General features: G+C 38.8%; 1 protein-coding gene and 1 pseudogene across 2 annotated transcripts; both read left to right on the forward strand.

The window, feature by feature from the left end:
- The first annotated feature begins 6458 nt into the window (after positions 1 to 6458).
- On the forward strand, positions 6459 to 10550 carry LOC147492579 (sister chromatid cohesion protein SCC2-like; annotated as a pseudogene). Its single transcript, XR_015199477.1, has 7 exons — positions 6459 to 6740; positions 6897 to 7260; positions 7456 to 7601; positions 7683 to 7781; positions 7873 to 8129; positions 9938 to 10078; positions 10166 to 10550. The product of XR_015199477.1 is annotated as a sister chromatid cohesion protein SCC2-like (transcript).
- Positions 10551 to 10888: 338 nt separating this feature from the next.
- LOC147492580 (uncharacterized) lies at positions 10889 to 12484 on the forward strand. The gene is made up of 6 exons (XM_086567550.1): positions 10889 to 11124; positions 11274 to 11484; positions 11576 to 11626; positions 11846 to 11928; positions 12000 to 12050; positions 12161 to 12484. Exons 1-6 carry the CDS (start codon positions 10889 to 10891, stop codon positions 12162 to 12164), a joined length of 636 nt encoding a protein of 211 aa, XP_086423676.1. The 3' UTR covers positions 12165 to 12484.
- Positions 12485 to 13105: the final 621 nt, after the last annotated feature.

Genomic DNA, 13105 nt, shown 5'->3' on the forward strand with positions numbered 1-13105 from the left:
CTTTACGCCAAGTTCAGCAAGTGTGAGTTCTGGTTGAATGAAATGAGGTTCTTAGGGCATGTTGTATCGGAGAATGGAATCAAAGTTGATCGTTCAAAGATAGAGGCAGTGAATAATTGGCCGAGACCGACGTCAGCGACGGAAGTCAGAAGTTTCTTGGGATTGGCAGGTTATTACCGTCGTTTTGTAGAAGGATTCTCTAGCATAGCATCGTCCTTAACTAGATTGACCGAGAAAGGATGTGAAGTTTGAATGGGCGGAGGCATGTGAAAAAGCTTTCAAGAGCTAAAGACGCGATTGATAACAGCCCGGTTTGACTATTCGAGATCGGAGAAAGAGTTATGTGATTTATCTTGATGCCTCTAACACGGGTTAGGATGTGTCTTAATGCAAGAAGGCCAAGTGATAAGCGTATCGTCTAGACAATTGAATGCCCATGAGAAGAATTATCCTACTCATGACTTGGAGTTAGCGGCGATCATTCATGCTTTAAAGATATGGAGGCATTATGTGTATGGTGAGAAGTTTGAGATATTCTCGATCACAAAGAGTCTCAAGTACTTGTTCTCGCAGAAAAGATTTGAATATGAGGCAGAGGAGATGGGTTGAGTACATGGAGGACTATACATTCACATTGCAATACCATCGGGTAAAGCAAATGTAGTTCTTAGATGCATTGAGTAGGAAGCGAGAACATGTCCGCGTGCTCGGATGATGATGAAGGAGTGGCAATTCTTTGGAGTCTGCTGCTTCTTATGGTTTTGAAATCCGCGGGGAAATGGAAGTGGAGATTCTAAGAAGTCTTGTTATTTAGCCTGGATAGCCGATGTGACAAAAACACCTTGGTTCGAGGAGATTGTGGATGCTCGAGAATACATCGAGGGATGGACCTAGGTACCGAGGATATGTGGATAATCTTGAGGATGTTGATTAGGAAAAAATCGGAGATGGAAGCATCAGATTCAGGAGGAAGAATTTGGGTGCCTTTTGATCACTCTTTGCGGAATAGTATCTTGAAGGAGGCACATAGATCGAAGTATACCATTCATCTGGTGGTACCAAAATGTCTGAGAGATCTGCGTCGTCGGTTTGGTGGCGGGCATGAAGCGACACATTGCGGAATATGTTAAGAAGTGTGCCACATGCCAACGGTGAAAAAGTGAACACCATAGACCACACGGTCTTCTTAAACCTCTGGAGATTCGGAATGGAAGTGGGAGAATATAACCATGGATTTTGTATCCGGGTTCACCGAGGACCCGATGAGGGAATGGATTCTATATGGGTCATTGTTGATAGGCCCGACCAAGTCTGCCCATTTCATACACAGTTAAGACTACTTACTCTGCTGAAAAGCTAAGTAGAATCTACATGTCGGATGTCTTGAGGTTGCATGGGGCACCATTATCTATAATTTCAGATAGAGGTACTCAATTTACGGTTCATTTTGGAGAAGTCTTCAAAGGGAATTGGGGACCAAACTGAAATTGATCTGACATTTCATCCATGAACCGATGGGCAATCGGAAAAGAGTCATCAAATCATAGAGGATATGCTTGGGCTTGCGTGCTTGATTTTGGGGGTAGTTGGAAGACTCATTTGGCATTGGCTGAGTTTGCCTACAATAACGATTACCAATCTAGTATTGGTATGGCTCCGTTTAAGCGTTGTATGGCGGACCTTGCGAACACCTCTCTGTGGGTGAAACCGGAGATAGTATTATGTTGGGGCGAGATGGTTAGTGACACCACCGAGAAGATTAGAGTGATCTGAATCGGTTGCTCACAGCCCCAAAGTCGTCGAAAAAAAGCTATCTTGGATAGGCGTAGAAGCGTCCCTTGGAATTTTATGAAGGTGACGAGTATTCTTGAAAGTATCTCGAAGAAGGGCATTCAGAGGTTAGGGATGAAAGGGAAACTTGCACCTAGATATGTGGGACCATTCACGATTATTGAGGAAGATCTACGAGCTAGCTTATAAGCTCGAGTTACGAAAAAGGCTATCAACGTGTTCATAACGTGTTCCATATCTCGATGCTCACATAAGTATGAGCGGATCCACTACATATTGTTGATTTGGAATCGTTGGAGTTGGAAGAAGACATTACCTATCGGGAAGGACGGTTCAGATTCTAGATCACGAGAGAAGAGGTCAAAGGTCAAAGGTCATTCCATTGGTAAAAGGTCTTATGGAGAAATCCTGGCGTATGGAGGAAGCAACATGGGAGAAAAAGAAGCGAGATATGAGGCAACAATATCGAAATTGTTCGAGAACTAAGGTATGATTTAATTTCGAGGACGAAATTTTCTTTTAAGGAGGGTAGGATGTAAAGTCCTGAATTATTATTAAGGGTATCTGTGTAAATTTCATATCAAATCTAGGGTCATTTATGTAAATTGGTCGTCGGGTTTATGTTTCAAATGTACGTAACTGGATGAAACTTAACTCCGACTCATAAGTCACGTTAGGTAAGCGACCATAGGCGAAAATTTGACCAAAAATGGCGGTTAACGGTTTTCTGCGTGCGAAGCTGGCACGAGTTAACAACTTACACGCATGATTGGGTCATCATTATAGCATGCGGTGAGATAGAATATAGAAGACTAAATTTAGCGGGATGGGCCGAAAAATAATCAAGGCGCTAAAGTCAAATTAGTGGGGGTTAAGAGTAAAGTAGGACGTTAAGGCTAATTAGGATATATTGGGCTTGGGCCCAAATATATCGCCCAAATTGAACCAAAATCGGCTGAAAAAAATCGAAAATCAGCCAAACCAAAAATCCATGAAAAGCGATAAAATGAAAATCGCGAAAACACAAAAAATCGCACTTCATCTTCCCCAATTTTAAGCCCTTTCTAAAACCTAGGAGAGAGAAAACAAAAATTCTCTCAATTCCCCATCGATTTTACTTCAATAATCTTCCGCCTCAAACCTAGAAACACTAGAATGAAGTGAGAGGATTGAAATCTCTTGAAATTCGAGCATCCCGAAAAATCGCCCGGTGGGTGAGTGAATCGTCTCAATCGATTCCACTCAAAACTTAAATGCCCAATCACTAACAACACTCAATCAAGCGTGGGGATTCAAAACAAATAGTGGAATTGGCCGTATTTCCTTGAAATTTGAATTAGTTTCAATTAATAGTTAGCTTCAATTTGATTTCTTGAGGGTGTGATCTTTGAAATGGATTGTATTAGGGGTGTTGAAGGTGACAATAGCAATTAGACGAAATTTGGAGTGGAGTGAAACGATGGTGGATTCGAAAAATTTAATTGAATTAGCGTCGTGTTTTTTCGAAAGGTGAGTAATTTGGTTTCAAACAATTAGTTTAAACTTGGATTGGATATGTTCTCAAGACATTTGAATGGGGTGGTTGTAGAATTCGGCAAGAAGAAATTTGGAGAAGCTAGGAATTTCGATCATACCAAAGCGAAATTGAAGTGAAAGGTGAGTGATTTAAGCCTCCATCAAATAATTTAAACTTCGATAAGCGTTAACTTGGATGTATTGATGGAATTAATTGGGTTGGGGTGATGTACCGCGGCAATAGCTTCGGTTTGGAGAAAGAGTGGAGCAATTTTGGTGGAAGCTGCGAAGCTAGGAGCGATTTTTGCTTCTTGACTTCGGTAAGAATTTGATTATTCATTACAATTTCAAAGAGATTTATGTCGATTTATAAGCTGTATAAGAGTTGATTGAGTAATGACCGAGGGATAAGGAACACCCACGATTTTATTAATAGAATTAATGTTAATTGAGAAGTGGAGAATGGGTTGTAGTTGAATTTGGAATTTGGAATTGGGATAGAATAGGATTGGCGTCGATATGAGGGGCTGCCATGGCGAAACAGCCCGTAGAGACCGTCGAGTTCTGATTGCGAAAATGGCACGTAGCTCTGATGCCGTAGTTAGATGGAAAGTTATCGAAACCAAATTCTTAGCGTCGAGAATTCTTCTCGACTTACACTAGATAAAATTCCTCGTTGTTCGATCAATTCTAATAATCGGCGTATTTGTATATGCTATTATAGGAATGAATTAGTGGATTGGGTTAAAGCGGGATTGATTGATTAAGTGGGCTTGAGGAGAACGGAGCTTGCTAAGGTAGGAACCTACATACCAATATATAGTCTGCTTATTTTCATGCATGATTTGAGTTGTTTAAAATGTTAAGAAATAGTTTAGCGTATCAACCATGCATGTATATATGATATTCATGTTTTGCATTGTAGTTTTCCTCGATATGAATTAAGTATATGGATAGCTTTTCGCGTGAAATGGTTTTGTAAAATCGGGGGTAGCGAGGGATTGTTTTTTGGTTAAAAGTGAAAAACTGGTTTTGGGGAAAGGTTAAGCGTCTCTTGTCTCCGATGGGAGGCAGAGAGATGGATTTTTGAAATCGCGGGTAAATTACCCGGTTGTTTGTAATTAGGTCGCGAGGTTACGGATTTTTCGGGAATGGTTGTTGTTATTTACGATGATTAGCCGTTTAGGAATCATCGGTTGTTATTTACTATGGTAGCCCGTTTAGGGAGTCATAGGTTGTTCTACTTTCGATTTGGAAATCCATGAACTCACACCTATATAATCAACAGTTTTAAAGAAAAAAACTAGATATGTAACTAGCGTATTTGAAAATAATCGGTAATACTGTATATATATATATATAGATATTACTATGTTTATCACGAGGAGATTTAGAAAAGGAACTGTGAATTCTATAAAGAAGGAACTGTTGTCGCATTTCGAGGCGGCGGTTAAGCTCTAGGATTCAAGCGTGGTGTACACCTTTTCGAGGTGGTGGGCCACCTTTAAAGGGATGCATCAACTGGATGTAGTCAGGGAATTCCTTTTCTACTTTTCTAGATAACCATGCTTGTAGTGTCACTTTGTATGGTGATTAGCTTGAGTGGGGTTACATGTTACCTCGATGAGGTTTAGGCGAGGAGTGAGAGTTTAGTCCACTCTGGATGTGTCGGGGGATCTGGCGGTCTGCTTGGTCGTCGAGCGGTTGACCACCGTAAGTTAGGTGACAGCCATTATGGGGGTCGTGGTCCGCAGGGCCCCACCTTGAGCCCTAAAAGCTTTGGGGATTTTGTGTGTCTGAACAACAACGGCATTTCATCTCCCTGCCCGGTAAAATCGGAAAACAACGGTGCATGGTTCACTTTGGGAATCTTGAACCGAGATTGCTGTATTTGGGGCTGTACCCGGTCGTACCCTCACCATTCTAATAGGATGCAGCGTGACCCTGATAGTTGTATGATGATTGTGAAAACTCTATTTTATATATCAATGAAGCATGTCAAGAGGATTTCTGCTAGTTAGTGATGTATATATACCTAGTCACAATATTTGAATACTATTATAGAAACCCTGCATGTTTTAAATGTTTTCTATAAGTAAACTATTTATTGGCTATGTGCGTTTCTACTGGGCATAGTTGTTTGCTCATCCTACTTAACATTTCAGACGAGCGATTCGGGAGGAGGGTTTCCACACCCTAGTGATGACGGGTATGGTGATTTGGGAGGATTTCCCCATGCTTGACGAGAGGCAGAGTCAAGTTTATATTTTGGACTGTATAGAGATGACCTAGGTTATTCTTTTGCTGTATATAATGAGCCTAGCTCTTTTCCTTTGGTTGTATAGAAAGAGACTAGTTTCTTTTGTTGTATATATAGAGAGCTAGGTCATTTTGATGTAATAATCGTATTTGGCAACCGGTTCTCCTTGTTTTGTAGTTTATCGTCATATCCCTGTAGTAGTTAGAGTTAAGTGTAGTATATATGGTTGTTGGATGTATGTATGGTTGGAGGAATGAATTATAAGATGTCCAGGGTTTATGACCGAGGTTATATGAGGTTTTAGGGTTCTGACGTCGATCAAACAAAGGAAACTCTGCCGAAATTTCGGTAGAATCGGGATAGGTGTCTGCCTCGAGATTCATTCCACGTCCTCGGGATGTGTGTTGGGTCTCGGGGCGTGACAGTTTGAGGGCGTGCGCCCCCTATACGTAGTTGACATATGTAAAGTCCTATGTTTCTATAAGTGTCACTACTACAGAATGACACATATACCACGGTCAATAAGAACGTTTATACCACGGTTCTTCCAAAAACCGTGAGAAATACTTATATACCACGGCGGAAATTTCTTTGGTCATTGGTTTACTAGTATATGCCACAATTACATGAAAACAGTGGGATAAGTTGGGCTATATACCATGGTTAGTGGGATAAGTTGGGCCATATACCATGGTTAGTTTTTTTTTTCAGTATGAGAGTACTCCACATCGCCACTACTTTAAACATAAACAGTGGTATATAAATTTTCCACTTTCTACCGTGGTTTATGACTTTATACCAAGTAGTCAAATACGCGAAAAAAAAATACACAGTACGAAAGTCATTCAAATTGGATTCCCGCTATTCTCTCGGTCTCTCCCCACAACTCTCCCCACAACTTCTACAGTTCTACGACCTCTTAGGATTCCCGCAACAGTAAGAAAACCCACCGTCACTACACCATAACAGTGCAAAGAATTGGATTTCTTCTCGACCTCAACTCAAGAACACAACAAAGAGAAACCCTTCCCTCTTAACTCCGCATGATGTTTTCTCCATGTTTCTTGATCTATTCGAATTCCACCTCATTTTCGTTCATCTTCTCCAAATTTCGATGAAATTGAACTAAAGGAAGCAGTTTTTGTTCATCTCAATTTCTTCATCTCAGACAAAGGTACCATCTTTCTGATTTTTTAAGGTATCCATACTACTACTTTCGACGAAGTTCAATTTTGTCTTTCGCTATTTTGGTTTTGTAATTCTTGAATTCGTTTTCTAGGGTTTATAAATTTCTTGTTGATTGAGTTTTAAATTTTATTGTTTTTACCAGCTATATCAGCCGTCATGGGGACTAAGAGATTATCGTATCCTGGCAGGGTCTTTGATCTTACATAATACCAAAAAAAAATGTTGGACTTGGTATCCCCCCCCATTGAGATTCTGGATTGGGAGTGGCACCGCTCTAGGTGGTTCTGGTTAGTGGTGGCTAACAGTTGGGCGGTTTAAGCGGGGAATAACTAGGAGTGACTTTTAAGAATTAGTCCAGCATTTACTTTATTAAGGATTTACTAGTAGCTAAAATGTTATGTTATGATGTCTTGGGGGTAAAGTGGTGGACTGCATTCTTCATCTGAATTGCTATTCAATATGAAAAGATCAATGACGCCACAAACTGCAACTTCTACGTGCAAGAGGTTTGTGACCATTGGGATACTTATCCTATTGTGTAGAATGATGCGTATGATGAAATTAATTCTCTTTGTCTGTTGTGTGTGTCTGTATGTATGCATACCTATGGCAATGGTTGGTTTTATTATATTTTTCCTTTTTTCTTTTTCTTTTTGAGGTATTTAATGACTATGTGCTTATTGTACACTGTGTTGTTTAAGTTTCTCAGGTTTTATCAAGGAACAAAGTTCTAATAGCGTTGTTTCTGAAAAAAAGCTCTATGAACAAAATGTACCAGTTACTACTCATGTTCAAAGAGAGTTGGGAGGAACTTCTTATCATCATTCAGGTCGAAACCTGGTTAAGGTAGGTAATCATTTCCCTCAAAGCGATGCATAATTCAACTTAGCTTTTGCCTCGTAAAGAAGAATTGTCAATCTGAATTGCAGAATGGTCGATTACGGTTCGTCAAGGAAACCTAAAGTTAGGAAAAAAGAAAGTGAGGATGTTTCTATGCCTCCCAGGCCAGATCCTATTGAAATTCAAAGTTAGTGTCAGTTTTATTTATATTTTGTCCTGCTATTTTCTGCTTTTTATTTCTTACTTTAAGAACTAAAAGGTTAAATTGGAAACTTTAGATGGCATTGTTGAATGCTTCTGTGAGGTGGTGGAGGAATTATGTAGCAGAGTGGAATGTCTCAATGAAGATCAGGATGAAGCAGATGCACAACCAATGTCATCTACTGATCTTAAAATGCTTGTCAGTGAAATAATGTCCATCCGTGCAAAAAAAATTATGCACTTGGTTCCTGTAGACATCCTTGTAAGGCTATTAAATGTCTTAGATCATCAGATTCGTTTCGTTGAGGGTTTGTCCATCGATGACAATGAAAATGTAAGCTACATCCTTTCTTAGACAGTTTCTCCTTTTATTATTCAGACCCTAGGGTGTTCTGTTAAGACTTAAGAGTTCCTTTTGCTTTAGTAAATCTCTTAGTGTCTTGTCCTTGGAAAATGAAAATTATAAGTGGAAATGATAAACACTCAAAGCCACTCTAATACCCGCCTAAAATAAAATAGTCAGAGTTTTAATTAGTTTCTTTGGATCACGGACGGTATTATCCATATTGTGTCGCGAGTGCCACACTATCGATACTTGTAGGCAAGTAGTCGAAGGAGCTCATTTGAGAAGGTCCATCCCTCTCTTGTGAATACCCAATGCATGACCCAAAAGGCTAAAACAAAATGTGGGCCATAAGTTTCAAAGGTTATGCTCTACCGAAACACCACATTGTCGGTGTTTCTTGCATTGTTACTATCAAATACCTTTTTTTTTCATTCCTTCATTTAATTGAACTAGGCCAAAAAAATGAGGAAGAAAAATAGGTTAATGATGCAATTGGTTTAGTAGTAGGGTTTATACATGAGACCCCGATACTTTAAAGAGTAAGGAGAGTCTTGATCTTTGTGTCGATGTTCCATTCTTGTGTAAAATGGTGTGTCCTTGTGTGTCGAGTCAGATCACTCTTATCCGAGTATTATAATATAGTCCTAATTACTATGCAGATTGAAAACTTAAGCAATAGGTACATTGACAAGTTATGTGTTGTTTTTGATTAAATGCGATTCGAAGTCGTGTCAATGGTCACTTCGCTGGAGTCCACCCATGCAGCTCTAGTAGTAATGACACACCATGACATGCCAAAGCAGCTATATATAAGGAAGAGGTGTGTGCCACTTCCTTAGCTTCTTATTTGTTAGTTCAAATAATTTTCATTGTCGATCTCCATATTTCCTCCTTCATCTTTCCCGTGATTTTCTCGTTAACGAGGAGGAAATGGCGACAAATTAATTTGTATTCTTTCCATATCGGATCATTGATAGATTTCTGGACTTCTCGAGGCATCGGATCATGGGTTGCATGTCACTTGTGATCCATCATATCGCGTGCTCTGCATAAACCTAGCGAAAATGGAGGGCTTGACGGTAAGCTTCATCTCTTGTACATGGAAGCTCGATTTTCATGTTGGCTTTTAGGTTGTTATATATAGTCCATTTCAAGAGATACTTTGATTTTATCTGCTCATTATCTCTCCCTCATAATTTTAACTCTCTTCAACTTTTGTTAGTTCACATGATTCAAATTCTATAATTATTGCATATGACCTTTTGTGACTTATCCTAGCCAATATTGATGCTTATTCATCAATAACAAAAGCAAAAAAAAATAAAATAAACAGTAAAACATGCAAAATGTTTCTCTAGCTTTACGTTATTTACTTGTTTATATCAACTCTCGTCTTGAACGGATTTTTATGTATTTTATTAGATATTTTTATTAGTATGAAGTTGATATCAGTATGCTTCTTATTTTCAGGTGAAGAAGATGAAGAAGCGGATGTTAAATTTGATTCATTGAGCAAGAAGCGTCGTCGTTTTAGGAGTTCTAAAGCAAAGAAATCTACAGGGAACAAGTGTGCTTATCACTGATACCTTTCTTTCTAACTTTGTATGGTTTTCTGTGCAATGGTTAGCTCTTTAGAAGAACTAGAATGAAGTGTATTCTGATATAGTTAGTTTTTTCCAAAATAGGGTTCCCGATCTTTGTGAATATTGTACTTGAAACTTTGCACGATACTTTGTCTTCTCGAAGATTTGCTTTTTATAGAACGCCTATCGATAGTTGCATACTACAATTCAAAGACCGGTTTTACGACTATCTTGGTTGATAACATCCAGATTTTGCGGTTGAAGGCCATCGGTTTAATATGCGGGGTATTTAGTGCATATACATTTTCATTTTCATTTTCATTTTCTTGTTGGCATCCTATGCTTATGCCAGTTGTTAATGATTGTTTTATTTGTTTGTAATTGGGTGCGGTATTTTCTTCATTACTCACAAAGATAGAGTTTTCGTGATAGATGAAACAGCTTCGGCTTCTTTGGAAGCTACCGGTTTTGAAGCGTGCGATCGAGCTTATTATCTACGATGAAGAGCAAAGGCGGTTTCGGATGATCAACGCTTTGCTGATTCGGTTGGTTCAATACAACCTGAATTCTTCCCGAGAGACATTATCCGGTACTTCCATATTAGACATTCCAGGTTGATGCTAGTTACCCAACCAAATGTAATGAAGCCGGTACGCCTGAGGTATCTTTGTCTTTTCTCTGGAAACACGTTCTTGATGGCTTACAAACTGTAAAAGCTCGGGATGCATCCGAAATGAAAATGCTTATTGAGAATCTTGTCACGGATTTGTCGACAACATTAAACTTGCTCGAATATCTTGCATCACTCATATTCTTGAGGTTATAAAACATGCTACAATCTTTTATTCCTTCTTTATTTGTCTGTTGTTGTTGTTGTTTGGAGTGCGCACGACCGGTGGGGGGGATTGAATGCTTGTGTGGATGTTAATTACAATTTATTTGCGTGGTTCTCGTGTGATGCTACCGCAAAAATCTTTGGTTGAAATCAAAAGACATTTCTACTTTCGTAATCGGGCGATTGACTTACTTGGAACTGTTGCCGCGACGGTTGAAACATGATGATGTCCTTTGCAAACAAGATAGATTTTGGACTTTGCAAGATTTGATTAGTGGAGATACTGGCGATCACAATTACCCAAAGGACATGTCTTGCAGTTTGTCTTGATGCAAGCGGGTGGCAAAATTTTATATATTTGCCATGGTTGTCGAGAGCTTTCCATACAGATTGTATGGAAGTTGCGAGAGCATGATGTTCCTACACGTGGCTCATTTTGCGGTTTTGCCTTTGTAAGAAGCGGTGATTGTTCCGCAATCATATCGCAAGTTGCAAAGTTGACGGGGAAAGAATCACACCGAATCGACAAAGAATTCGAAGCTTTAGAATCTGTTGCTAAAGTCAAGTCGCTCAACAAATGCTTCTAAATTACTTGCGGGATGCTACATCTACCGATGATGCACATCTTTTTGTTCGGCCGGTCCGTAAAAGTCGGAACATCTTTTTGATAAGGTTTTGTGTCCGCCTTTATCGATGCTTCTGACTTGCGTGCAGGTTTTATCTTTGCCTATGGTATAAAGATGACCCAAAATCCCAAGAGAAGTTTATTTACTACCTTGCTATGCTGAAGTCAAAAGCACTTATCCGGGACATTGGAAGCGTTTCTTCATTGATTACAAGGAATTACGCCAAAAAGATTTCTTTAGCATTGGGGCAAGATAATTCATTTTCAAGAGGATTTGATAAAATTCTTTTTGTGCTTCTGGTAAATATGATACAGTGCAACACTCTCTTATTTTTGAGATCAAACAATTGCTTATATTATATTATTTGTTTGTTTATTTATTTTTTTGCAGGCAAGTTTAAGGGAAAACTCTCCTATACTAAGGGCCAAAGCTTTACGTGCAGTAAGCACAAGTCCTTGTCTTTCCAGATATTTTGCTATATAGTTTGGATAGTTTGCTTTGCCTATAGGAGTCACGTTCCCCCTCTCTCTCTCTCTCTCTTCTCTACTTGAAAATGGAGAGGACACTACAAAGTAGCTTGATCCATTCTCGTGACTTGTCAATTGTAGCTTAATTTTCTACACGATATTTAATTTATCTGAGGAATTGCAATTTCGACAGGGTGATAGCAAAGGATCTGTGAAGGGTGGTCATGGTAGAAAAGAGGCTGCTGGCCTGGAGTTCAATCGGGTCAAAGTTCCCAGGTATTATTACATTTCAATGGTCTTTTGGGATTTAAAGAGTTGTTGTAAATACGGGTAATTGAATTTCACAGCTCACTCATCAGGGATCTTTTGGGCAAGGGGCAAGCTACATCAACTCTCCGGTAAGGACACCCTCTCTAATATTACTTTTTTTTATAGTAAAGTGTAAAACATGTGGAGTTCGCCTTATTCTTATATAGTAACTCCACATGTTGTGCTTTGACTCATCCAGATAACAAATTTAGAACTGAATGAGACATACACGCAAGATGAACTTGATGGTGTTCGACTCGATATTATTCAGTTCATCCAGGAAAATGGGGTGTTTCAGTCGGAAGCGAATGAGGATGAGTTTTAGCTATGTTCGGACCCCTCCAGTTTAATTTATGAGTCTTACCTTTTTAATTTATGAAAGGAATTTGAAGTTTGTTTTCTTAGTGCACTCAAAAAATTAATGGAAGTTTTTTTTTTTTTTTTATTATTATCTTTTTTTGCAATGTTTGATAGTTTATGGTACATTTTGGAATTTGTTGGGAAGATGGAAATGTTATATGTAGGCAGGCTGCGTAAATTTTGTTATGCAGGTTCGGTTTTTAAGTGGAAGACTGTTACTAGTATTATTATTAATATATATATATACTACGGTTTGGCATAAACCGTAGTGTTTAGTATAATTATATACCACGGTTTCAATAGCTTATATGCCACGGTTATGTTGACAACCGTGGTATATAATGGGCATTACAAACCACGGTTCTTTGAAAAACCGTGGTATCCGTTAAACATATATACCACAGTTTTGCTATTATTATATACCACACCACTTATTGTCACGGTTGTATAACAGTGGTATATATATTTATACCACACTTAAAAACAGTGGTATAAGTGTCATTCTGTAGTAGTGTGTGGACTATAAGCCAAACTCATCCGTATCTAGTAGTTTCTATTATCATGTTTTAGGTTACTTCACACCCAAGGTACGTAGGTTAGTATAATATGTAACTCTGGATAGAGAACAAAACTCTCTAACCCTAATCAATCTCTAACCAACTCAATCTCTATCAATTAATTAATCTCTGTTCTTCTCTTTGGTATCTCTCCATCTCTCAATGTCACAACTCTCCTAGCATCGCTACTAACATGGAATTTAACATGAATGTATTCGATGATCGAG

Source organism: Coptis chinensis, chromosome 6, assembly GCF_015680905.1.
Source record: "Coptis chinensis isolate HL-2020 chromosome 6, ASM1568090v1, whole genome shotgun sequence".
Classification (NCBI taxonomy): Eukaryota; Viridiplantae; Streptophyta; class Magnoliopsida; order Ranunculales; family Ranunculaceae; genus Coptis; species Coptis chinensis.

Bases quoted from the DNA above. Each gene is read 5' to 3' on its own strand.
- LOC147492580 (XM_086567550.1), top strand. From the start codon at position 10,889: ATGCAAGCGGGTGGCAAAATTTTATATATTTGCCATGGTTGTCGAGAG. The intron at 11,125-11,273 runs GTCGCTCAACAA...ACTTGCGTGCAG, and splicing joins GAATCTGTTGCTAAAGTCAA to GTTTTATCTTTGCCTATGGT. The intron at 11,929-11,999 runs GTATTATTACAT...TGAATTTCACAG, and splicing joins AATCGGGTCAAAGTTCCCAG to CTCACTCATCAGGGATCTTT.